The sequence below is a fragment of the Halichoeres trimaculatus genome, unplaced genomic scaffold, assembly GCF_033239565.1.
Source record: "Halichoeres trimaculatus isolate MK-OKI-2021-1 unplaced genomic scaffold, fHalTri1.1 fHalTri1_scaffold_14, whole genome shotgun sequence".
Lineage (NCBI taxonomy): Eukaryota > Metazoa > Chordata > Actinopteri > Labriformes > Labridae > Halichoeres > Halichoeres trimaculatus.
The window spans coordinates 2,892,451-2,918,144 of NW_027437192.1; the positions used below are offsets into that span (position 1 = coordinate 2,892,451).

A 25,694-nucleotide genomic window follows, 5' to 3' on the forward strand; every position below is an offset into this window, starting at 1 on the left:
TTTTTTTACTTTTATTTAACTCATAAGGCAAATTTATTGATATCACATCTTTCAGTTTTGAAACATCTTTTAACATTACTTAATATTTTAACTTGTAACAAATAAGTATCAGGTTTATTTGATTAAAGACATTCAGAAGAATGATTTTTCATTATAATCATAACTACTTAAGATGTTGAATTAAATTAACTTATTTCAATACTTAGTTTTTTTTTAAGGTAACCGGTTTACAAGCATTTTTCAAGTAAACTCAACTTATCTGGGTTTACAGTGCAACATAACTACAAAATAAATCACAGAAATCTTCTTCCTTTAAAGATGCTCTGAGGAGGATCTGTTTTAATTGGACTGCCTCGCCACCTTGTGGCCTGGAGTTTCACGTACACTGTTGTAAATGACTTTTAGCAAGGTGTGTGTTTGCTTTGGAATTAAAGGAGATCAGGTTGAATTAAATTTCATTTGTTCGAGTCAACTTTTTATTGTATACAACGTGCCAATGTGGGGTAAACTTTTAGTAGTCAGCTGCATGTAGTGCTATCGGCAGCCTCATCTGTAGGCTAACGTGACAACAAGCTAACACTGTCAGTTTGTATGTAGTTGAGTAGCTGTTTATATTTAGCGCAGCTAGCAGAGCTAACGTTACTTCACTCTTTATTTTTTTTAAAGACTCTCAAGTTTGAACAGACCACTGCCTTGTGTTGTCATGGAGACCTAGTCGTGTTAAAGAATCAGCTGCAGGATGTTGCAGTAGTCATGTCCACTTCCTCAGACTACTTCCAGCTGCAGGTCGACACGTTTGCTGCTCTATTGACTCGTCTGCGGTGGGTTTATGATGATGATGATATCAGGTGAGCCTCAGTAAAGTGTGTGTTCATGATAATGAAGCAAAATGTCAGCCGGCGTACGAGTGCAGCTCATTGATGTGTTTTTAGTAGTTTTCCCACAACAATGGAGGAGTGGAGGAGGATAAATGTCAGGCTGCCTTGTTTCATCACTTTATGTTACATTTAGCCTTTTCACCACCGCCGCCGTCACCTGTTCCTTCAGTTAGAGAGCGGCACCTTCACCTGTGATGGAGCTGTGCAGCCTCTTTAGCTGCAAATAACACTAACAGCAGCTGACCGACATTACTGAAGCAGACTTAAGACACCCTCTGAAAGGTGTGAGGAAAAAGGCGTCCAGCTTCTTTTCATTACCGCCGTGTTGACAGGCAGCCAGGAGAGCAGCGCGGGACCAGGATTAGTCCGAGAAACTGGGTTTGATGATGAACGGAGGCTATTTGCTTCCACACTGCTCTGCCAAAAGTTTATTTGCATAATTTTCTTAATGAATGAGATGAAAAATGAACACTGATACCTCTGGCAACCGGGACTTAATTTTAAAAAAGGAGCAATCTGAGGAGCGGAGTATGGAATAGTGAGAGTGCCAAATTACAAAAATTAATCTGTAAAAGGATAGATAAATAAATAAATAAATTATATAAGAATCTATAAAAGAATAAATGAATGAATAAATTAACAAACAAATTATATAAGAATTTATAAAATAATATATAAATAATTAAAAAATATATATAAGAATCTACGAAAGAATAAATAAAGAAATGAATGAATAAATAAATTATATAAGAATCCACAAAAAAAGGCTAATACAAATCAGAAATATAAATAAAAATTAAAAATAAGTAAATAGAAAAGTGCTAAATAAATAAATAAGTAAATGAATAAAGAAAGAAAGAAAGAAAGATAGAAAGAAAGATAGAAAGAGAGAAGAAAGAAAGAAAGTAGCTATATGAAGTGATATTAATCAAAGAATAAAAGGCTAATAAAAGTATAAATAAAATGACAAATAAATAAAAGTATTTAAATTACATCATAATGTCACTTTAAAAGTGAAGGGAATACGTGCACAAAAATAGCAATTTTCTATTTATTTTTTTAATTAGTCTGCATATAAATACTTTTATCAGCCTTTTCTTTTATGGTTTCTTATACAATTTACTTATTCATTCATTTATTAATTCTTTTATAGAGTCTTATATAATTTATTTATTGATTATTTTTTAATTATTAACTTATAAATTAATATATACTTTATTTATTCATTTTTTATTTTTTTATAGATTCTCATAAAAAAATATTTATTTATTCATTTTTCCTTCATTTTCATTTATAAATTCGTATATATATATATATATATATATATATATATATATATATATATATATATATATATATATATATATATATATATATATAATTAATTTATTTTTTTCTTTTATAGATTCTTATATAATAGATTTATTAATTAATTATTTTCTTCTTTTATAGATTTATATTTGTAATTTGGCACTTTCACTACTCCATAGCAGAGGATGAAACGCTCTTTACTCAATGATGCTCCAGCAGGAAGGGTCAGCACTGAAGGATGGACTACTCGATAACGCAGCCCCCCCGGGTCTGATTTATGACTCCCTTCAGCTGATGTAAAACCTTTTAAGGCTTTAATGTATCATATCAATAATACATGGTTGTCAATTATGCTCCAAGTGCATGCTGGGATTGACGCTGATGACCCTGAGAGGGCAGAAGCAGGTTTGAAAAATGTACAAATGGAAGGAAACTCATTCTTTATTTCTTCTTAAAGGGATTTCACAAAGAACGGCTCAGATTAAACGGCAAAAACAAGTCTTCAGGAGCCGGATCGTTTCAGTCCCTCAGTTTGGTCAAAGACGCTGGTTTCATCAACACAGACTGATGAGACCAAAGCTCACCTGTCCCTCAGGTGTCTGAGCCCTGATGATCAGTTTTCTGAGTAAACATCAGCAAACTCTGCCTCTGACCAAAGAACATGTTCTCCATTAGGGGGCGATATAGGGGGAATATGTCAGGATGTTTTTATGGAAGGATCAGGATCTGGATTTGATCAGGACTGATTTTCACATTCAGACTATTTTGACCTGACAGAGAAGGAAGGAAGCAAGACAGGAAGCTAGTAAGGGAGGAAAGAAGGGAGTAAGATCAATAGGTAAAGGGAAGGTGCAAGTATGAAGAAGGAAGGAAGAAAGAAAGAAAGGAAGAAAGGAATGAAAAGAAATAAGTGATAAAGGGGAGGAAGAGAATAAAGAAGGAATTATTCTGGAAGGAAAGATGGAATAGGGAAAGAAAGAAAGAAGGAAAGGAAAGAGGACTGAGGGGGAAAGGCAGGAATTTGCGCTTATAGGTATGACGCAGGCTGTAAAGGTAAATGATTTCAGCACCTGTGTTTTAGCGCACGCTGTTAAAAAGGAATCAAATCTTCAGCAGTCGACAGAAAAACGCTTTAATAGAATAAAGACCCGTTAATCCTGCTCCACCTGCGAGCTGACGTAAAAAGCTTCATTTGACTAAAAACTATGAACGCTGAGAGAAAGAAGCAGAAATCTGCTCCGACCTCCTCGGTTAACTGGAGCTGAGCGGTTAATGAGCTCTTCAGGTGATTGGAGTTGTTGTGCGAAAAGCTCTCGTTTCACATTCAGGAGGGAAAAAAAGACGTTTGGATTTTTTAACCTCCCGCGGATCTTTACTTGGCACAGGCGGGGGCGCGTCTACACCTGATTGTTCTCTCTGTCATGGGGTGAGGGAGCCACAGCGGGTAGTAAAAGACCGCCCAGGTGAAGGCGGCGAGGAAAAACACTTCAGCTGATTGCAGCGGCTCATGGAGCTCACATGTTTTTATTAAAATGCAAAGTAGGGATGTGTGTGAGAGCAGGGGAGACCCTCCAGGAGCCAAACGTGGAGTAAGAAGGGTTTGGAGGTGCTTAATGCGAGAATGTGAACTTCCTGTTCACACCAGGTTCACACCGGGCCGTGATCAGAGCACAAAGTGTACCAAGTGTCTGAGAGGAAGCAGCGGGGGGTACAAGAGGTAGACATGAAAAACAAGGTGACTCTCTTCATCCTGTTTTTATCCTGGGTGAGTTATTGTTGCACGGTGATCTCTAAAACTATTCTCAGAGACATAAAAAGACTCAACCTCTCGTTAAAGCCCCAAATTACAACCATGAGTTCAAGATAAAAACGCCTTTTTATTCAAAGTACGCGGCTCCTCTTTGAAAACAAGCTCACTTTCCATTTTCAGAGGTTCTGTTGTTAAAATTAAACTCCTACTTCAAGCTGTGTTTTACTTCCAGCCACAAAAACTCCACATTTAGTTTCCTTAAGGCAGCTGGTAAACATGTTTCCACACCAAAGTAAAGTCTTTGTATTTCCATGTGCTCCTGCTTTGATTTAACGCCTGCAGCCATGAAAAAACCACTTCATTTTCAGAGCATGGTGAACAGGGATTTTCACTTCCTATGAGTGAGCATGCACAGGTTGTTGGCCACTTCCACTCATGACGGACACCGAATGAGGAAATGAGGCTGTTTTATTCACCAGTGTGATGAGAAACACTGTGAATATGTCGTCAGGTGGTCATGCTGATTAGAATTGTTCTGATTGTTTTTGCCACAGTGTCAACACGCAGACAGGGAATGTGCAAAACTCCTCTCTTCCCACGTCACAGGGATTCTGGGAGAATTTGAGTGGAGCCAGGTGACAAAAATGAGTCTAATCACTCCTTAAATCTACCTCCTGGCATATTTTACAATCCCCCCAAAAATACACAAGAACGTCAGCTGTTAATCATCTTTAACGTGAAGTAAAACCTTGTTTTTAACCTCTCATAACTAATGAAAACAAAACTTTTTAGGAAAAAAGAGGACGTGAATACAAGGCAGCCAAATGATATCTTCAAATCACCACAACAATCAGACGTGAGAAACATTTCTACCAGGTGTATTAATTTTTTAAAGTCTGACCACAGCCCATCTGGAATGACTGGGGAGATGGATTTTTTGACCTATACTGCAGCCAGCCACCAGGGGGAGCAGTTTTTGTCCAACAGATTTACAATGGGGAGCCAGAACATGGTGCTTATTTATAAAATGTCTGAATGCTTTATTTGTTTTCATTTGTTTTCCTGTCTGGTATGATCTGCTCTGAGATTGACGTGCTAATGCATCATACTCTATTGGTGGCACGCGCCAAAGACGGACTGCGGTGCGTATTGTATGAACGCACTGATTGACTAGAGTGGCCGTCCTCTGAGCTTATAAATCTCTATAGCCTCCCTGATCCAGCGCTGGTATCTCCCACAGTGGTCTAAGAGCGGTGACTTCAAGTTTTCTTGGTCTGATTTGAGCTTTATCAGACGTGTGTACTCCAGATGTTTCTTTCTCCCGTTCTTTGTTCTAATTTTTCCATGGCCCAAACTTTCTGCCTTTTTCATTGCTCTATGTTTTGATGAAGATTTTAAGAGCTGAGCTAAAGTTGAGAATGGAAAAGGACAGAAGAGCAGAAGAAAGATAAACAGGAGAGAGATAGAGCACCAGCTAAAGGCTAAGAGGGCTAATCTGTTTGTGCTAATGTTGCCTCCAACCCACAGTCAGCAGTTATTCTGCAGTGATCTGTTCAAACTTGAGAGTCTATCAATAAAATGAAGAGTGAGGTTACGTTAGCTCTGATTGGTAGATGACTGGCAGGACAGAACCAGGATTTACTGACGTTACACATTACAGACAAAGAGCTCCAAGCTGCCGATAGCACTACTTATGGACGGCCACAAAACTGCATACAAACTGACAGTGTTTACCTGTTGTCACATTAGCCTACAGAAATGTTGTAGCACCGGGCTGCCGATAGCACTACATATAGCTGGCTGCTGCAACGTTTACTTGATGTCACGTTTCAAACCATAGCAATACCTAACTGTACTGATAAATACCTTACCTCAGCGCTTTGTATCCAGTAAAAAGTTGTCTTGAACAAATAAACCAATCTCCATTTAATTCCAAAATAAACATACGCCTCCCTGAAAGTAATTTATGACAGTGCGCGGAGACTCTGGGCCAGAAGGTGGTGAGGCAGTCCAATTAAAACAGATCCTCCTCAGAGCATTTTTAAGTAAAAGTTGTTTTACTTAACTTGATATGAGCCACATTCACCTGACCAGTCCAATACAAGCGATTCAGACCATATTTTTGTCTTTAAATAACTTAAAACAAGACATTTTTTGGACAGGTAAAACACTTAAATACTGAATTGGGGACTGAATTTTTTTCTTCTTTATCACAAGCTCACCCAATCAGAGGCACAGCTTAGGGTCACGTGACCGATGGGCGCCCTATGGCTGTACGCAAACCTTGCCACTACTAATATGGACGCAATAGCCAATCTGCTTCGTTTTCCATTTCAGAAACAGACGGTTGACAACGTCCATGTTTTATATAGTCTTTGGCTGTCACGTTAGCCTACAGATACATCATTGCACCTGGCTGCCGATAGCACTACATATGGCGTACAGTGCAAACTTACACTTGCTTGTTGTCGTGCTTCAAAATTTAGCTCTACGTAACTGTACTGATAAATACCTTACCCCATGGTGTTGTATCTGGTAAAAAGTTTACTTGAACAAAGAAAATTTGTCCCAAAACAAACACACGCCTGATTATAAGATACATCTTTACCACAGTATGTGGAGACTCCAGGCCAGAAGGCAGCGAGGCAATCACATTAAACAGATCCTCTTTGGGTCAAACTTTGGGTGAATGTGTTGATATGTGGGTCAGACGTCTAAAACTACATGATGGCCATGTTTATCAGTCTTCTGCCTGAAACCGTCTAACCATCCCCTCCGGCTGCTGAGTGAAAAAACTATAAATCAATGAGCGAGTGCGTGGCCTCATTGCTCAGGGGGTGAATCAGTCAGGGGGAGTCGTTACCATGATTTTGCTGGTGGTCCCTCTGGGATTCTCCACAGGCACAGAGTTATTGAAGACCAGGGCCCACAGCAGCCACACGGACTTCCCTATGGTGAACTTCGATCCACCTGACTCTGAGAGACGAGAGACGCGTGTTAACATCACATTTCAGGGAGTTGATGAAGACAATCTGAATGTTTTCACCAATATCTCAGAGAGAAGCAGAGATTGACACCAAGAGCTCAACAAACACCTACCTGTCGCTCCATTTCTGCATTAGTCTGCTGTTGTAAGTTTATTAGAAAGTAATGAATCACATTTCCAAACAATTATCTGAACCCAGCGCAGAGATAACTGATGAAGTGATGAGTGCTGCTCAAATGTCAGAATCAACCACCAGCGCACAGCGGCTTTATTGGAAATAAATCGGCTGGTTGGTGGGTGTGAAGTGATTGTTTTGACTCATGTGCAGACAAAAAAGCCAGACGCTTTGCATAATTTGAGCAGACGCCCTCCTCGAATCAGCCCCCTCTCGCTTATATAAGTGACAAAGTGACAGCTGGGTAATAATGTGCTGAAATGAGCAGTGGTGGAGGCTTGATTGGCGTGCCGGTGCCGGAGCTGACGCCGTCTCTTACTTTTGGCGCTCTGCAGGCTGCGGTTGTATCCAACGGGGCTGAAGAACTCGAAGATGAAGACGGTGACAGCCACCACCGACAGGCACATCACAAACATCATCACCCACACGGCCGGGCTGTAGGGCTCTGCAACACACACAAACACACACACACAGGAGCAAATGTCAGGAAAGTTTGTGAAGTTTGCCCGTCACTGTGAAGCAACACTTCAGGATGCATCACGTGGAGACGTGTCATCACTGGACAAAGAGAGCGTGTCCGTGAACTGAAGTAACCTTGATCGATGGCTGCACAAAGTTCTCAAGATCAAAAGTGACGACGGTTTCACAGAAAGTTTAAGGAGTCATGTTAAGCCCAAATTGTTTCCTGGTGTTTGGTGCCAAATTCTTCTTAAACTGGTTTGATTTAAAACATCAACACAGAAAATATGAAAAACAACAAAACTAAGATAAAGCCTTGGACCAAGAGTCTGCAACCTTTACTTTCAAAGGAGCCGTTTTGCCTCAGGTCACCTCGGTTAAAGTCATTCAGGAGCCACAAAATCGACTTAATCTTCACAATAAAGGCAAAAAAGTCTATAAAACTCTAAACATATTTGAAATCTAGTAAACATTTATCTAAACGAGAAGATTTTTTTTTAATTTTTAACATTGTTCGTGTTTGCCTGTTTGTGTGAGTTTTTATTTTTAATAAATATATAAATTTTAATAAATATATTTATAGATATTTTTAAATATTAAAAAATATGTTTCAATATTTCTAAAAAAAATGAAACTTGCAAAATGTAAAAAAAAAAGAAATGTTCTTAATTTTATTGAAATTTCAAAATTTTGCAAAAAATTCAAAAAGTTGTAACAACTCAAAAAATGTGTGATTTTTAAATTTGCAAAAACGTTCAAAAATAGAAAATGTCTTTAACTATCAAAGTTAACAAAAAATGCACTTTGAAAAAAAAAAAGAAAAAGAAAAATTAGCTATTAAAAAAATCATGGATGGTATAACAGATGGTTAAAAAACCAAGTCAATTGCCCAGGGTCCAAGAAATTTGAAAGCGTGCATGATCTCCTTTATGTCATTATTGATGCAGATTATTGATGTGTGCATGGGATTGAGTGTTGGAGCAGGAGCAGAATTGATTGATTAGGATCCATGGAAACAGTTGCAGATGTTGCTTAGTGGCAGATTGGCAGGTCACGATTTCGGACAGTAACCTCCAGAACTGTAGACAGCTCCGCTCTTGATGGGGTAAAGTAAAGTACAGTGCATTGTTCAGCTATCCAGTCTCTGGGGAGTCGAGTTTTAGATGGGCTGTAGCCTTAACTGTTTTCCTTCTGTTTACTAGAGCCTGTTACATTGACTAAAAAGCATTTATTAGGGTCCTTGGCTGCAGGAAGAGGGCACCTTCTTGCTATTGTATTTCGTCCGTTTCGTTCCTATTATTCCACACCATCAATGAACACTTATTGGACCCCCTAAACATGCTCAAAAACTCACCAAAATTGGCACACACCTCAGGATCGTGGAAAAATGTGATAAAATACCAAACTTGACCACCATCATCCCATAATATGCTCTCTCGCGCCACCTAGGCACTCAAAAACACACTGAAACTGCTCAAGCAGGCAATAGGAATGTCTTAGAGAGACGAAACCAACGTCAAAATGTTCGTCTCATTGAGACGCACAAAAAAAGGAGTCACCACAGCCCTATCTCACACAGGAACCCGACAAATTGCCTTTCAAAATAAGATTTCGACACTTTTTTACCCTGCTCTACAAAAGTTCTTTTGGAAGTTGTTATTTCCAACTTTGGTTTTCAAATGGAAAGCCTTCAAAGTCTCCGAACCCGAATGAAGCCCTCTGAGCTCCCACCATTGAAATACATAGGTTTTGAGCCTCCACCTCGAGCAGACTGCTGCATTTGGGTCTCTAGGCAAAAAAGTAAAAGCTGTACAGCTTTAAAAATGAAATGGTTGGATTCCTGACAAAATTTCCTACAAAAATATCATATTTTTACACCGATTAGGTCAACATTCTGGCCTATATGATGAGTTGTTTGTAAACATTTGTGAATTTGAATCCTCCCTCTGCTGCTGCAGTTCCGCGATGATGTCACACTGATAAGGAGTTCCGTGATGATGTCACAAACTGATAAGGAGTTCCGTGCAGCTGTTCATGTGACTCAGCTGAGGAAATAATACATGGTATCAACTGTTATATCACTAAGAGGGACAGAAAGGGAGGAAATAATCCACTGAGATGTCCCTCCTCTTTTTATCTACTTGTTGGAGTCTCCACAGCGGGGAGTTTTTAACCAATCCTCAAAGTGTTTTAGGTAAAATTTGTTGGTTTTGATGGTTAACCTGCCTGCGTAACTTACCAAACAATTCATGTAAAGTGGTCTATAAATTATACCTTGATAAATATGCATAGGAAAGGTTTGTATGAAACAGCAGCACATTAAAAGAAATACACAGTAATTAAAGAGGAACCAGCTCATCTCACCCCCTGAAAACAAGAACAGGTCTAAGTGGTGAAGAAACCTGCTGAAGTTTCCAGATTTGCCAAATTAGTGGGGGTTTCTGTCGACTCTGTCAGCGGCAGCAGCGGGAGCAGCTGTAACACTAATCAAACAGCACCGGGGAGACGACGCGAGCTGCTGGCTCCGCTCATCAACACCTTTGTCTCTTCGTGTTACATCCAGGAAGAGACGCTAAACCCGAGCCGTCTGTGTGCCGAGGTATCAGACGACTCCACGCTCTGTTTGCGTGTGTGGCTTTTAACCGACACTTCCTCCGCAGAGACGAACGGGGAGGATGCAGGTGGAGACGATCAGGGTTTGTCTGTTAAACTGACTGCCAGGCTGGGTTGATGTGCTTTAGAGGCTCGGCGGAAAACTGTGACAGGTCCGACAAACAGAAGTCAGATTTTACTCAGAGTTTCTCTCTGTTCTGCTTTTTTGATCAAGTTTATCAGATTTCATTTGAAACACAAAAGTCAACCCATGGTATTTAGATGAAAATGCTTTTTTTGGTACCCAAGATCTGTCCATCATCTGTTTCAAGTCAACCTCAGTAACAGATTCAAGGATTTCCAGCAGAAACCCTGAGTCCAGTGCCATGAAGTCTATGAAGAAGTGTTGAAAACTGTAATTTCTCATTGCTTTTTGGTTCAGTCTTGTCCGTTATTTTCTTGCCCCATTTTATCTTAAAATGTCTCTCCTTCCTGCCTTTGTGATTGTTGTCCCTACCCTCTTTGTTTCCAGCTGTGCCCCAGTAACTGTGTCCCTTTCTGCCACTTTCTGTTTCTCATAGCGCCCTTCCCCTCAGCTGTTCTATCAAATAGATCCAAAAATAAATAAATGAATAAATAACGCTTCAATCTTCCAAGTCTTGGAGATAAACAAGTACTTAAAATAGGATACATTTAAAGAAATGGAGCTGATAATGTCATTATTTTGTAGAAAACTCCTAAAGGCTTTTACTTTTCACTTCAATATCTTTATCAAATGTTGAAAGTTCTTCACAACCTCGTAATTTCTGTCTCCTAGAAGTTCCAGCTCAGCGAGTTTCGATGAACTCTTTGATAATAAAATCAGACACTTGAAAACTCTGCGGTGTAAATGATTGTTTCACCGTTCTGTGTGATCTCGTTCAGCTCTGTAAAACACAGCTGAGGGTGAGAAGATTTCACTCCCCTGTCTCAAACTGAGAGACTTCATCTCCATCTTTCTTCAGACTTCTCTTTCCTTATTTTGTGTCCTTATGTTCAGGACTTTAACACCTTTACATGTGCAGCAAAATCTGGCTCAACAAAAAGCCATATGTAAGGGATAAGGTTTGTCCCTTACAGCAAGCATGCATGGGCCATTCAAAACATATAGTACTCTGGCGTGCTGCTTTATGAGCAGTATGTAGAGCTGTGAGTTTCATATATCATCATCTTCAGAGGGTGGGGCTACTGGAGTAGCAGAGCTTTGAGGTTACCCATGTGTTCTGAGGTGGACCTTGGTAATGTGTGTGAAATTTGAAGCAGATTGGAATTCATATGAAGGAATTACAATGACGTCCTGGTTCATGGTGAGATATCAGAGTTTGAGGTGGCGCCATAGACACACCCTTTAATTTGAGAACATGACCTGATCAGTGATGCTTTATGAAGGCCTGAAAAACATTTCAAAGCACAACTAATGATAATATGTAGCAAAACAAAAGGGGGGAGTTTAAGGGGGCGCTGTACATATGCAGAATAAGCAGGAAGAAATAGTGAACTTTGACAACAGTTTGTAGCCATGTCCGTTGAGTTACAAAAAATCCTTTAATAGATTTTAATCATCCCTGTGTCTAGTACAAACATGCCAAGTGTGGAGTTGATCCGATCTAAACCTGGAACTAGTATGCTCAAATATCTACCCCAGAAGTCGTCAAAAACCAATGTTTAACTCCAATTTCTGAACTTCCTGTTTGGAATTGGCCATGGCCATAAGAGAGTTTTTTGTTGGTCTAGGTATAATACTTATGCACAAAAAATTCCAGGTGAGTAGCTGAAAGTAGCCCATTTTTGCACCTATTAGCAAAAGCTAGAAGGTGCCCTCTCTTGTTATTCCCTCCTCCACTAAATCGCTGACTGGACCCCCAGAACACGCACAAAAACTTGGCAAAATTGACACACCCAAAATGAGCGCCAAAAATTTCGATTTGATACAAACCATAACCCCCAATATCCCATAATATGCTCTCCGGCGCCACCTAGGCACACGAAAACACACCAAAATGGCGTCAAAGGGTGGTAGGAATGTGGTAGAGAGATGAAATCAAAGTCAAAATTTTTGTCACATTGAGACGCACCAAAAAGTTAGTTGTCACCATGGCCCTATCTCACACAGGAAGCCGGCAATTTGCCTTTCAAAATAAGATTTCGGCACATTTTTACCCTTTCCGCAAAAATTATCTCCTCCTAAACCATAAGTGGTATCAGATTGAAATTCTCTTACATGACAGACTAGACCCTGCTTGACAAAAGTTGTGCGGGAAGTTGTTATTTCAGACCTGGTTTTCACATAGCGAGCCCTCAAGTCAGTGAACGCTCACAGCTCCCTCCATGTAAACAAATGGGAAAATACTTTTCAGATGCTCACACTGGCCCATTTGGGCTTCTAGACAAAAAAAAAAAAAAAAAAAAGACATACAGCTTAAAAAATTACATGAATGAATTCCTGATAAAATATTTTACAAAAATATCATCTTTCTACACAAATTGGGTCAACAATATGGCCTCTGAGACAAGTTGTTTTTAAACTTTTGTGAATTTGAATCCTCCCTCTTCTACTGCAGCAGTTCTGTGATGATGTCACACACTGATTAGGAGTTCTGTGATGATGTCACACGCTGATAATGAGTTCCGTGCAGGAAAGGAGTGTGATGACCTGTCCAATTATTATTCCATCCTCCTCCTAAATCACTTATAAGACCCCCTAAAAATGCTCAAAAACTAAACAAAATTGGCAGACACATTACGGGCCCCAAAAATCTCAACATGATACCAACCATGACCCTCAACATCCCATAATATGCTCTCTGTCCCCACCTAGGCACTCAAAAAAACAGAAAAATGCCTCCAACAGGCCGTAGGAATGTTGTATAGAGATGAAACCAAAGTCAAAATGTTTGTCCAATTGAGACGCAAAAATTGTATACCAACACTCCTGACATATCTCCAACAGGAAGCTGGCAATATGCCTGTCAAAATAAAATTTCAGTTTTCAGCTCTGCACAGGCTGCTGCATTTGAGCCTCTAGGCAAGAAAGTAAAAGTTGTACAGGTTTAAAAATTACATGAATGGATTCCTGACAAGATTTCCTGCAAAAAATATCACACTATTACACAGATTTGGGTAAAACTGTGTCATCTATAAAGAGTAGTTTCCAACATTTTTGTGAATAAATTTCACCCTTCACTCTACTGCAGTTGATGATGTCACACTGATTAGGAGTTCCGTGCAGCTGGTCATGTGACTCAGCAGAGGAAATAATACGTGGTATCAACTGTTAAAGCACTAAAAGGGACAGAAAGGGATGAAACCCTGACAGTGAAGGTGAAATCAGCAGAGGGGACCGGCAGGAGCCTGAGGACCCATCCAGTGCTGCTTGCAGCTTTAATCCCTTTTGATTTCAGCGTGCTTATAATACTAAAAAATTATTAGTAACTGGACACACACTAACATTTGGTGCCCTGTTTTTAAGTTATCAAAAGAAAATAAGAATAGATTATAAAAAAGGATGTGATGGATTAACACACTGGTTGATGGTGTCATTGAGCATGCATATTTAGATGACACTAATGGACAATTAAAACATTTGAAAAAACACTTGTGAGAGAGAAAAGTTAACAGTTTGTGCTAAGTTTTGAAAATATTTCTAAGATTTTTGGATCTTCACCTTTGTAAAACAGTCAGATGATATGTTCTCCATGTGCTTCATCCCATTATTAACCTCCAATATGAAGAAGTCGTGATCATTTAATGTATGTCTGAGACACAGGAATGAATATAAGGTCCATTCTTTTCTGATTACAAATAAAGAATCAGATGGGAAAATAAAGAGAGCAGAGAAACATCAGCATAACGCACCTGGAGCCTTGAAAACAGGTACATTTAAATTCAAATGATTCTCGTCTAGCCACCAATTTGTCAAAGAACAAAGAGTCGACTAAAAACGTGTGGCGCGCTCGACCCGGCTCTGGATTAACATCCTCGCCTGTTTGTCGTCTCATTTTGATCACGGTTCAGTCAGAATTGCTTTGGCAGTAAAGGTGTGTGTGTAAATAACCACGTGGTGCACTGCCGACACGGAGGCCCGGTTTGATTTATGGTTATTATTTTTACCCTGGACGTGGAGCGCTTTAAATCAGCGCTGTGTTGTTTTCAAAGTGCTGGCTGCTTTGATTCCAGATCTGAGGAGCTCTTTTGTTTTATTATGCAGGCGTGCAGCGTTCGTGTTTGATTTCCAGCAGCTATATATCCATCCTGGATGACAGCAGATCTATTTTCACCCCAACCAGAGACGACGTGTTGTATCTGTATCTGGGCGCTAACGCAGAGGATCCACGGGGGCAGATGGTGGTTAAGGTTAGGGTTAATGAGGTTGATATGCCCTTCCTTAAGGGCATTACAGCAGCACTTTCCAGATAAAATGACAGCTTTACTCATTCATTTTGCTTGCCAACATGCTCCCAGCAGGAGCGGGGACTCACACCGGTGACCTCGGTGCCGTGAGCGCCAGGCTCGCGCTCACACGTCCCTTTGAAGAGGACGATGACACTGCTCTCTGAAGTGAAGCCGCAGCAGCGCAGGACAAGGACACGCCTCATGTCCTGAGCTACATTTACATGAACACATTGATGTGATTACGGGCTGTAATTACACAGAGATACTTTCAAATTAAGAGCTTCACATTGCATTAATAAAGCAGTTTCCCCGTGGACCACGACGAGCAGACCTGTTTCATGCATAATGCTCACATCGTACACACTCAGGGGGGCTTATTATGCTAATAGCATGTGCATATATAATCTACTACAGTGCACACCAGCAGGATGAATAACTCTTAAAAGTGAGAATGAATCCATTGCAGATGTGTCATAACCTGCAGTACCATAAGTGTCCACTTGAGGCTGCACAAAGCAGAAATAAACACGTCCACACCCTGAAAAGCTCATTTCTAGCTGTACACTGTATTCATTTATTTGTCTTTTATATCTGAATGTATATAATTCTTACATTTTTTAAGAATCAAAGGTTGTAAGTTTCTTTAAAATCTGTTGTGAAGGTATTTAGTACGGTACACTTAATGCACACGTAGGAACAATGGCATACGGTTGCTGTGTCCGCTCCTCTTGACAGTCACTTTAAACAATAGCAGGGTTGTTAAAGGGCTGTGTCGGACCAAAACCGCTTAAAATGAGCCTAAAAGTCACTGAAGTTGTAGCAGAGTTCCCTGGAGGAGCGACATTTAAACATTAACCATCGTATTGTGTTAAAAGTCAATTTGACCCGTTTCTGTTTTCATGTTGACCAAAGTTCCTGTTATCCTTTTTTTTTTCCTCATGAAATTGTGTGACTGTTCCTCATCTAGGCTCATGACTTGACCAACCTTTTTGAGTCCAAGATCTCTAAATCCAAGCGGTGCGAATGCAAGATCTACCTTTTGAAGGTGAAGATGTATGAACTATACGTAAGCCCCTCATATTTAAGTCTTTCTAGGCACAGCCAGGGTGTCGAGGGAGTCCAGTTTGGTGACCTCAGGATTGGATCACTGCTTTATGCAGATGATGTGGTCCTGTTGGCTTCATCAAGATCGGTGGCTTCAACTCACTCTGGATCGGTTCACAGCCGAGTGTGAAGCGGCTTGGATGAGAATCAGCACCTCAAAATCCAAGTCCATGGTCCTTAGCCGGGAAAGGGTGGACTGCCCTCTCTGGGTCGGGGATGAGATCCTGTCCCAAGTGGAGGAACTTAAGTATCTCGGGGTCTTGTTCATGAGTGAGGGAAGGATGGAGCGAGAGATCGGCAGGTGGATCGGTGCGGTGTCCACAGTAATGCGGACTCTGCACAGGTCTGTCATGGTGAAGAGGGAGCTGAGCCTGAAGGCAAAGCTCTCTGTTTACCGGTCGATCTACGTTCCCACCCTCACCTATGGTCATGAGCTTTGGGTAGTGACCGAAAGAACAAGATCGCGGGTACAAGCGGCCGAAATAAGCTTCCTCCGTAGGGTGGCCGGGCTCTCCCTTAGAAGCTCGGCTATCCAGGAGGAGCTCGGAGTAGAGCTGCTACTCCTCCGCATTGAGAGGAGCCAGATGAGGTGGCTTGGGCATCTGGTACGGATGCCTCCCGGACGCCTCCCTGGTGAGGTGTTCAGGGCACGTCCCACCGGGAGGAGACCCCGGGGCAGACCCAGGACACGCTGGAGAGACTACATCTCTTGGCTGGCCTGGGAACGTCTCGGGATCCCCCTGGAAAAGCTGCACTAAGTGGCTAGGGAGAGGGAAGTCTGGGCTTCCCTGCTTAGGCTGCTGCCCCCGCGACCTGACCCCGGATAAGCGGAAGAAGAAGGATGGATGGATATTTAAGACTTATAAGCTGTTTTGTTTACCTGCTGAAACTTTTTGGATGTTGTAACTTTTACTTTTTACATTATGAAAAGATGAAACTGTAAGATGTGTTGTAGTCTGGCTCATAGCTACAAACAGCCAGTCTGAGACAGTCAGTAGGGTGGCTGACAATAAGATGACTCCTGTTCTTTGATTTGTCTGCATGTGACTCTGTGTCTATCGATGTCTCCTCAGAGAATCAAACTTTTTTCCAACCCTTTTCCTGCAGATGTCGTCTGATGGTTATTGCGCTGCAGTCGGCTCCAGTAAGCGCCTTAATTTGGGTGGAGAACCGCCCTGGGTCTTGACGGACAGCCAATAAGATCCTCCGGCTCAGCACAGGTGTATTTTTTAGATCTACTTGACTTTTTTGTTCCATAATGCTCAGGATCTTTCAGAAAATGTAGAATGACTGACTGCGTCCAACCTCAGCAGCAATGGCACGCTGAGAGAGGCCTTACTGATGCAGCTCGACGATCTGACCATGTTGAGGAAGAGACAGCTTCTTAGCTTTAGCATCAGGAGGGACTGACCGTGTGAATGCCTGACAGGAAATAAACATTTGGAGCAGATTTTGGCTTTAACAGCCTGTGGTCCAAATGTTTTTTGTCACACTCCCCCTTCTTGCTTTTGCATATTGTAGCTCTACTTAAAACCTCATTATGGTCCAAATGTGCAAAATGCATATTCTAGCAATTTTTCAACTGGTTTTAAGATTTTGATCAAGTCTGTACATTCCGACCCTCATCAATGGCCACGAGCTGTGGGTAGTGACCGAAAGAACAAGATCACGGATACAAGCGGCTGAAATGATTTCCCTCCACAGGGTGTCTGGGCCCAGCCTTTGGGATAGGGTTTGGATCTCGAACATCCGGGAGAGGTTCGGAGTAGAGCTTCTGCTCCTGGGGAGGTGTTTCGGGCATGTCCAGCTGTGGGGAGACCTCGGGTAGACCCAGGACAAGATGGAGAGATTATGTCTCTCGATTGACCTGGGAATGCCTTGGTACCATGTCATAGGAGCTGGTGAAAGTGGCTGGGGACAGGGGACATTGGTCTTCGCTGATGGCACTGCTGCCTCGTGGACAACAAATAATTGCTCTTTAACTAAACAACATGTGTTTTATCTGATTACTTGATTAATCCATGGAGTTTTTGGTAGAATACTCAAATACTGAAATATTCGACAGCTGCAGCCCTGCACTGTAACATTTTACGAAAGGCACCTTTAACGTTTTACTGTTCAGTCTGCACTGTCCTGTAAAAATCACTTCAGTCTCGCCACACTTGAAGATCTTCAATCTTTCAGGGACGAGCCTGTAAAGGAAACATCCAGAATTTACCGAGGTGCAAATATAATTCCCTTCAGGTGAATCCGTGCTGAAGGTCTGAACGCACACTCAGAAACCACGCAGAGATGACTTCACTGCCTTCACACACTCTTCAGACGCTCTCCACGTTGGAGATTCAGTCTGAGAGTTTTGCTGCTCTCTTGTTTGTAAAAGGCTTTTATCTCTGGATTGCCAATATGAGTGATGGCCAGAGCGATGCAGCTGACCATCCTTCTCAACACACACACACATACGGAGACACACACACTCTGCCTTTACTTCTCTGCTCTTGTTCAATTTTCACGTCCCTCTTTGCCGGGTCCCCTGACAGTTTAAGTGTTTGTTATCATCCAGGCTGAGACGTGATGTCCCGCTCCGCTCCCTGCAGCTCCGTGGTCTGTCTGGCTCTCTGGGTCTGCTTTTATTTGTCATTCAGGGAGCGTATCAAGGTGTTGGAGGACTCACTGAGCCTCCTTTTAAATATGGAAACATACAGTCACAGAATTAAGACTTTTAACATTCCAACACTAACAGACGCTTTCTTAAAACTCCTTTCTTCTTCTACAGTTTTACCAAAGTCATTCTTGGGTCTGCGACGATGAGTCACCCTCAATTCCCGCTGAACCCGGCTCGCCATGCGGCACTAATCCATCTCTAACCTTTGTGAACAAGGTGTGCTGAATGCAGACGAGGCCCAAACTGACACATCATACAAGCCTCCAGTGGGGAAAATACAATGTCACAGTGTGTCAACTGAGAGTCCCCAAAAGGACAAGTCTTAAATATTTAAACCGCCTGAGAAAAAAGAGCCACGGTCCCAAAAACTGAGCGCTTCGACAGTTTGACTGAAGAGGATGTGACTGAAAACCTGAGTGGATGACAGAGAGGGAGTCGTAGCTTTAGTCCAACAGGGTTATTACATTAATGAGCAATAAAAATGGAGACAGAGAACAATTAGCCCGCTCAAAACAAACAGATTTATGGCTCTGATTAACTTTGTGTTGCCTAAAGTGCTAAAGTGCTTCCTCATCTGTTCTAAAAGCTGCAAACCAGGTTAAAAGTCTGAGAGCTGCAGAGCCGGCATTAAGGTTTTCACATTAGGATCATAAAAAAGGACTTCAAGTTTAGGCATCATCAGATTCAAAGAAATGAATGATGATCTTACCGGGTTTTTCCATCAAACTGGATTTTTTTTTTTTTTCCAAAGTCACGCTTTAAGGTATCACAAACCAAACATACGCTGAAAAGCAACAGAAGCTACAAAAGCTTTCCCCAGACTATTTTCACAAAAGATCAACATCTGAAAAGACAAACAGACTTTCAATCAATCCATCAAGCTTTATAGAAATCACAAAAAAAAAATCTTATCCCAAGAAACTTTGAAGATAAAGTGCTGCTGTTGGTTTATTTATTTTTGGTACTTATTGTTTTTCATCTTATAAGGGTGAAAGACGTGGCGAGTCAGTGTAACTGATAAATGGAAACTGGTGAAACCAATGTTTCTCATTATTCTATTTATTTAAATAAAGGTCAAATAGAAAAAAAATAAAAGTAACCAATGATTAAAAAAATCTGACATTGCAAATATCTGGTCATGCATAAAAATCTTCAAAGATTCTGAGATCAGGTTGTATCTCACCCATAAGGAGAATCTTCACAGATCATCTTCACTTAAATCTTAAGCACGCTCTAACAACAAGATTTGAAAATACTGACCAGCACACACTACAGGATTTCACCAAGATTATTTGACCAGAGAGAGTGATGGACCACATGTGCTCAGTTGTTTGATCTGAGGTTTTTAGCTCTGGTGCAGGAGGAGAGAGAAGCGGAGCTGTCTGCAGCGGTGCCTCTCATCCATTACGCACACGCTGGGGGACTGAGGTGAAACTGTTGCTGTATCAGCCAATAATGGCATGATCTCACACCCATCACTGATAAAACAACAGTTTGCTACTGTATGAAAATGGCGTGGTTATGTGTTATTTTTAAAGGCATCATTAAACTGGCTGGAGTGGGCCAGTGGAGCGCGCAGTCAGCTGACCCGGAGCTTTCAGTTGCACTTTGAGTCTGCATTTGTTGTCTGTTGTCCGGTCTCTGGGGCTCCTTCTAATAGTCTGTTGTCACATATTTGAAAATTATCGGGGCGGCTCCAACGAGTCTGTGAGACGATCGTGGAGCTAAAGATTCATCTGTCAACCCCTCACACTAGAAGATAATCTTGGCCGAACGTCGGGCCAATTTTAGTCCCCGACCAGATTTCTTCCCCGATTGTTGGGAGGACCGAATCTGGGTTAAATCAAGCCGAGAATCCTGTAGTGTGAGCCAGACTTTAGACTCCTTTGCAGCGGCTTCTTATAAAGATAGATTGAAAAAATAAAGATAAAAAAGTTTAGATTTTTTCAATGTTCTCACAGAGGTATTGAGGGTATCGTCAATAAAGCCTGCCACCGCTCTACTTCACCTCCTACAACATCAACAGCCCACCAACTTTCCATGCACCTGTGGATAACCTCAAGTTTTTCAGCCCTGGGAAGATAACTACATCTACAAAAAGACTGATCTGGAAGAAAATACAAATTTTAATTCTGTGTGGATGGATTCATTTAACTGACAACGTGCTGGATAAATAAACATGCTTGATATTTGGCAAGACATTAAAGTTCTGATTTAAGCAATGTTATCAAAATATGTCATCAAATTTAAGAATTATTTCAAATGTGAAGACAATTTTCTAAATGATTGAATTTCTTGTGTTATTAATTTTTGCATTTTTAAAAATTTCAAGTTCTTTTGAGACAGTGCATATTTTTGTAACTTTTTGCTATTTTTTTATCACTTGATTTTTTTTTTTTTTAACTCTGATCATTTAAACATTTTCTTTATTGCAATTTTTTGGAAGATTTTAAAATTCTAAAAGTTTTGTGGACGTTTTTGCCAATTTTTTTTAAATTACAAAACTTTTAGAATTACTGCAAATTTTAAAATTTTTTGCAAAATTCTTTTTTTTTCTTTTTTTTTTCATTTTTTAAATTTTCTTTTAATTGTTGCAAATTATTATTTCTTTAAATATTTGCAAATTTATTTTTTATTTTTTAAAAAAAGAACTACAGCATCATTCTTAAGATTTTGTAAATTAAAAAATCTTGTTTCGAGTATTATTCAGTAGATTTCAACTTTGTTTAGAACGTATACGCTTTGTTTATTTTTAATTTGAAGATGAAGTAGATTTTGTGCATTTTTTTTTTGGAAAATTTTAAAATTTTAAAAGTTTTGTGGACGATTTTGCAAATTTTTTAAATTATAAAATTTTTAGAATTACTGCAACTTTCAAAATTTTTTGCAAAATTATTTTTTTGTTAATTTTTTTTTTCATTTTTAAAATTTTCTTTTAAGTGTTGCAAATTTGTATTTCTTTGAATATTTGAATTTTTTTTTTTTTTTTCAAAAAAGAACTACTGCATCATTCTCAAGATTTTATAAATTAAAAAATCTTGTTTTGAGTATTATTCAGTAGATTTCAACTTTGTTTAGAATGTATACCCTTTGTTTATTTTTACTTTGAAGATGAAGTAGATTTTGTGGCACCTGAATGACTTTAATCCAGGTGAGCTGAGGAAAAATGGCTCGGAGTAGATCAACTCAAAGTTAAGAGACTATTGAAAGTGCTTTGTGAAACAGACCCCTGCTCTGTTCAACTCAACCCAGATGATAATATTTAGAAATAAAATATTTTAAACACACTGTGAGAGACTTCATAACAAATTCACACACATTCAAATGACACGCTTCTACTGGCAGCAGCAAAGTTATATGGCTCTTTTTCATATTTTTGTTTTATCTAATTTTTTGCCAACTACTTGGCGGGCAACTTTATTTGCCCAACTTTTAAATTTGGATGATGTAACTGTTTCCTGAAGCTGCTGAACGCTGGTTTCTGTGAGTTATTGTGATGATTTATGTCAGTGTGTTTCTTTTTAATTAGCTGTTCGATGTTTTGAATAGAGGAATAATGACATAATTGATGGTTCTGTTGAGAAATTCAGCACCAGAATGAAACAATGGTGCAGTCACCGTCATAAAGTGAATGGTTTTAACTCCTTCTCTGTTTCTCTGTCCTCTTCTTTTCTAACCAGCTCTGGTTAAACTGCTGTGAGTTTGCTCTGAGGCACATCTATCAGAGACCATTGTCCTTCCTCCTCCTCCTCCTCCTCCTCGCCAGCTTCACTTCTTCCTTCTCACTTGATTGTTTTGTTCACCTTTGACCTTGGCCATGTCTCTGTTCCTCTTGCCTTGCTTACCTCTTCCTTTTTTCTTCTCCTCCTAACAACCCTTTCACTCACCGGCACACAGAGCCGGCGTGGAAAGCTGTGGTCGCTCTGGCCCAGCAGTCTTAAGATAAAACGGCCTCGGGAGCTCTGCACCTCCTTCCAAGCATGACGTGTTTCAGTTTGTCTCCTAAATCTCCTCTGACAGATGGATAGATGTACTGCTGCAGTCGTGTGAGTATGAAACGGATCCCTTAAGGAGTACGAGGAAAAGATCAGGTCTACAGGGGAGAAAACAAGTCTGCTGCGAGGCGGCTGGTTTTAGATAAAAAGACATTTTATAAAAGATTAGAGAGCTCTTTAATCAGCTCCAACTTTCAGGTTTGAGGGGGGTGGTGTGGCGTTAAAACAGGCCTGGACATGAAGAAATAAAGAGCTTCAAGATATAAAAAGATACACTTTGGACAAATGTGCCTTAAACACTCTGAGATGAAAGTAGGTCATCTTTTCGAACAACACCATGCTCATCAATGTCATTTCCAGCAACGGCCAATCAAAAATAAGAAGAGAGAGGAGCCACAAAATCTACTTTATCTTCACAATAAAGAGGATAAGTGTAAAAAATTCTATACATAGTAAGTAGTAAGTATTTTTTGAAAGTTTGTAAAAAAAATGAAACATTTAATAAATTAGCAAAAAGAAAAAAATCTATCAAAAATTATTTTTTTAAATTTCAAAAGTTTGCAAACACTTCCAAAATCAAAAACTGGAACATTGAAAAAAATCCTATAATTTCTTTAATGAAAAATAATTTATTTAATTTAAGTTATAAATTTAGTTCATTTGCCAAAATTGTAAAAAAAAAAAAAAAAAAAAAAAAAGATTTAAAATTTTAAAGACAGGAAAAATTATAATTATTTGAAATTAAAAAAGGGAATTTTTAAATCAAAAAAATTTACCAAAAGTGTTGGGAAAAAAAGAAATTTTGAATATTTTATGACACTCCGTGATAACACTGTGTCAGATGACTTTAATGTAATTGTGCTTCATTATGGTTCATCTGTGTCGCTGCTCCGGCGTGCCACAGCAGATATACACGTTTTTTAATTTTCCAGATGCCAGAACAGTGACACACCAATTCACAAGAAAGACAGATAATTAATTCATTTTTATTTATCCAAAATAAAACAAATACTTACTTAGAATCTATAAAAAATGATCTTAACTTTTTTTCATTATTATTACTTTTTAAGTTTTTAGAAATCAATATTTTTTCAAGTTTGCAAAACTAAAAAATAAAAATTTTGAAAAAATTTAATATTTATTAAATATTATTAAATGAAAAAAAGTTTTTTTTTTTTTTTAAATTCAATAATTTGCAAAAACTTCCAAAACCCAAAACATAAAAATTAAATAAATTTATAACATATAAAATTAAAAATAAATCATTTAATTTAATTCAGAAAATTAGTACATTTGCCAAAAATGTCATCATATTTAGAAATGTTTAAAAAAGCAAATGTTATAATTATTTGAAATAAAAAATGCTTTTCTTTTTAAATTAAAAAAGTACCAAAAATGTCAGGAAGAAAAAGAAATTAAAAAAAAAAAGAAAATTGAGGACACTCTATCATATCACTGAATCAGATGACATTTGTGTCATTGTGTTTTGTTGTGGTTCATCTTCTCTGCTCCAGCATGCTCCAGCAGATATATAAATCTTTTAATTCTGCAAGATGCCAGAACAGTGACACAATTTACAACAAAGACGGATTGAGCAGGACAGAGTCATGCAGAAAACCTCCTGAAAATACTCAGTGACTTTTAAAATCAAAGAAAACAGATCATATTTAGGGAGACTACAACTACAACGAACATTATGAGCAGAGCCAGCAGGAGCAAAAAACACCTTTAGTGGACACAGGCCCTTAAAGATTTGCTGAATTCTTTTTCAGAATCACATGCAAAGATCACAAGCACTCCAAAGTTTATCAAGACTTCAGTGTGCTCTGTTCCTGCAGATGAACTTATTTCTAGCAGCAGGTCTGCAGCACAGCTGGGAGTTAAAACTGTCGTCCCCTGAGACGTCTCTGAGTGCTAACGAGTCATTCTGTTGCAGGTTATCTTCTCATTGGTGTTAAATACACACAGAAACAGAAATACACACAAACAGAGCAGCGTGTCGAACAGCTGATGCTCAGATTAAAACATCTGAAGCAGCTTCATGGTGCTCTCTATCAAAGCCACTCGACCCCCTGCTTCTGTCTCTGTGTTCTTCGGTTTTCTATCCCACACCCTCCTTTGTTTCAGTCTCTCTTTGTTTGTAGCTGGAACATGTTTTAAATGTGAAATAAAGAAGAATATTATCACTGCTTTGGCTCAGATTGTATCTAAACCCCGACGCTGGCAGCGCAGATGAACCTTTTCATGTGAGACAAAGGATGTCACAAGCACAGGCCTCTTACTTAATCAAGGATCATTTACAACACATTGTGCAGGATTCTGTAATTCATCAGGGTCTTTGTTGTCCCCTCCTCCACCCCCTCATAGACCTACATCTCCAGATCAAAGGGGAAACTGTAATGCTGCAGATTAACAGCTATTGATGAGCTCCGGCTTCACTGATAAGTGCTAACAGAGAGAAAAATTCAGCTGACACAAAATCAGATGAGAGCTTCTGTTTCTGTTTGTTGTCTCTTGATGGATTTACAAAGATTTTCCACCTGGACAGTAAAATAACAGCAGATTGATGCTTTGGACCATCTGTATTCTTCAGCATGATCCCTCAGTGGCAGAAAGCCACCGCAGCGCTGGAGGTTCAAGGTGAACCCACAGCAGCTCATGCTTTCAGCTCGCTGTGCGCACTAATAGGTTTTTATTTTCAGTTGGAAGAATCTGAGAGATTTTTTCATTTATCCCTGCGAGTTGATTTTGTTTGACGACAAACGCTGTGAGAGAAAATGAGAATATGTGAAGAGACATGTGATATTTCTCTTATGTTTGAGCTAAAACACCAACGTCAGTGACTTTCAGCATTGCAGATGGATACGCCTTGGCTTATACTCGCTGAATTTGCTGGAGCTTCCAAATCGAAAAAGCTGATTTCTCATTTCAGCAGGACGTGGCACCTGCCCACAGCGCCAAAACTTCTATTATCAAACAGTTTGCTGTTAATGTTTTTTTCTTTTTCTTTTTTTGTGGTTGTTGTTATTTTAAGTTCAGTTTGTTTCAGTCGCTTTGGTAACTCCCAAGAGTTTAATTTCTCTCATTAACTCTGGATCCCAAGTGTATCTTAAGAGTTTTTTGCTTCTGTCATATTTTTACTCACTGTGGTCTCATTTTTCTCCGGAAAGTGAAGTGCAGCACCTCTATAGATTCAAGACAACCATGGCTATAGGCTGATGTAACTAAAGTATGCCTTTGTGTAGTGTAACAAAAATTAAAAGCTGTAATTCATTAGAAAAAAAAGAAACAAAAATAGAATTTTTCTGATTTAAAAAAAATCTAAAAATATGGAGGGAGTAAATACAACAC

General features: G+C 39.5%; 1 protein-coding gene across 2 annotated transcripts in view; it reads right to left on the reverse strand.

The window, feature by feature from the left end:
• The window catches only part of grin2da (glutamate receptor, ionotropic, N-methyl D-aspartate 2D, a), a 317,004-nt gene that overhangs the window by 44,600 nt on the left and 246,710 nt on the right, over nucleotides 1-25,694 (reverse strand). For both annotated transcript variants that reach the window (XM_074686909.1, XM_074686908.1), the window contains 2 exons: nucleotides 7,420-7,545; nucleotides 6,803-6,915 (listed from right to left, as the gene is read on the reverse strand). In XM_074686909.1, the coding sequence (XP_074543010.1) occupies nucleotides 6,803-6,915; nucleotides 7,420-7,545 (239 nt within the window). The remainder of the gene's footprint in view (nucleotides 1-6,802; nucleotides 6,916-7,419; nucleotides 7,546-25,694) is intronic.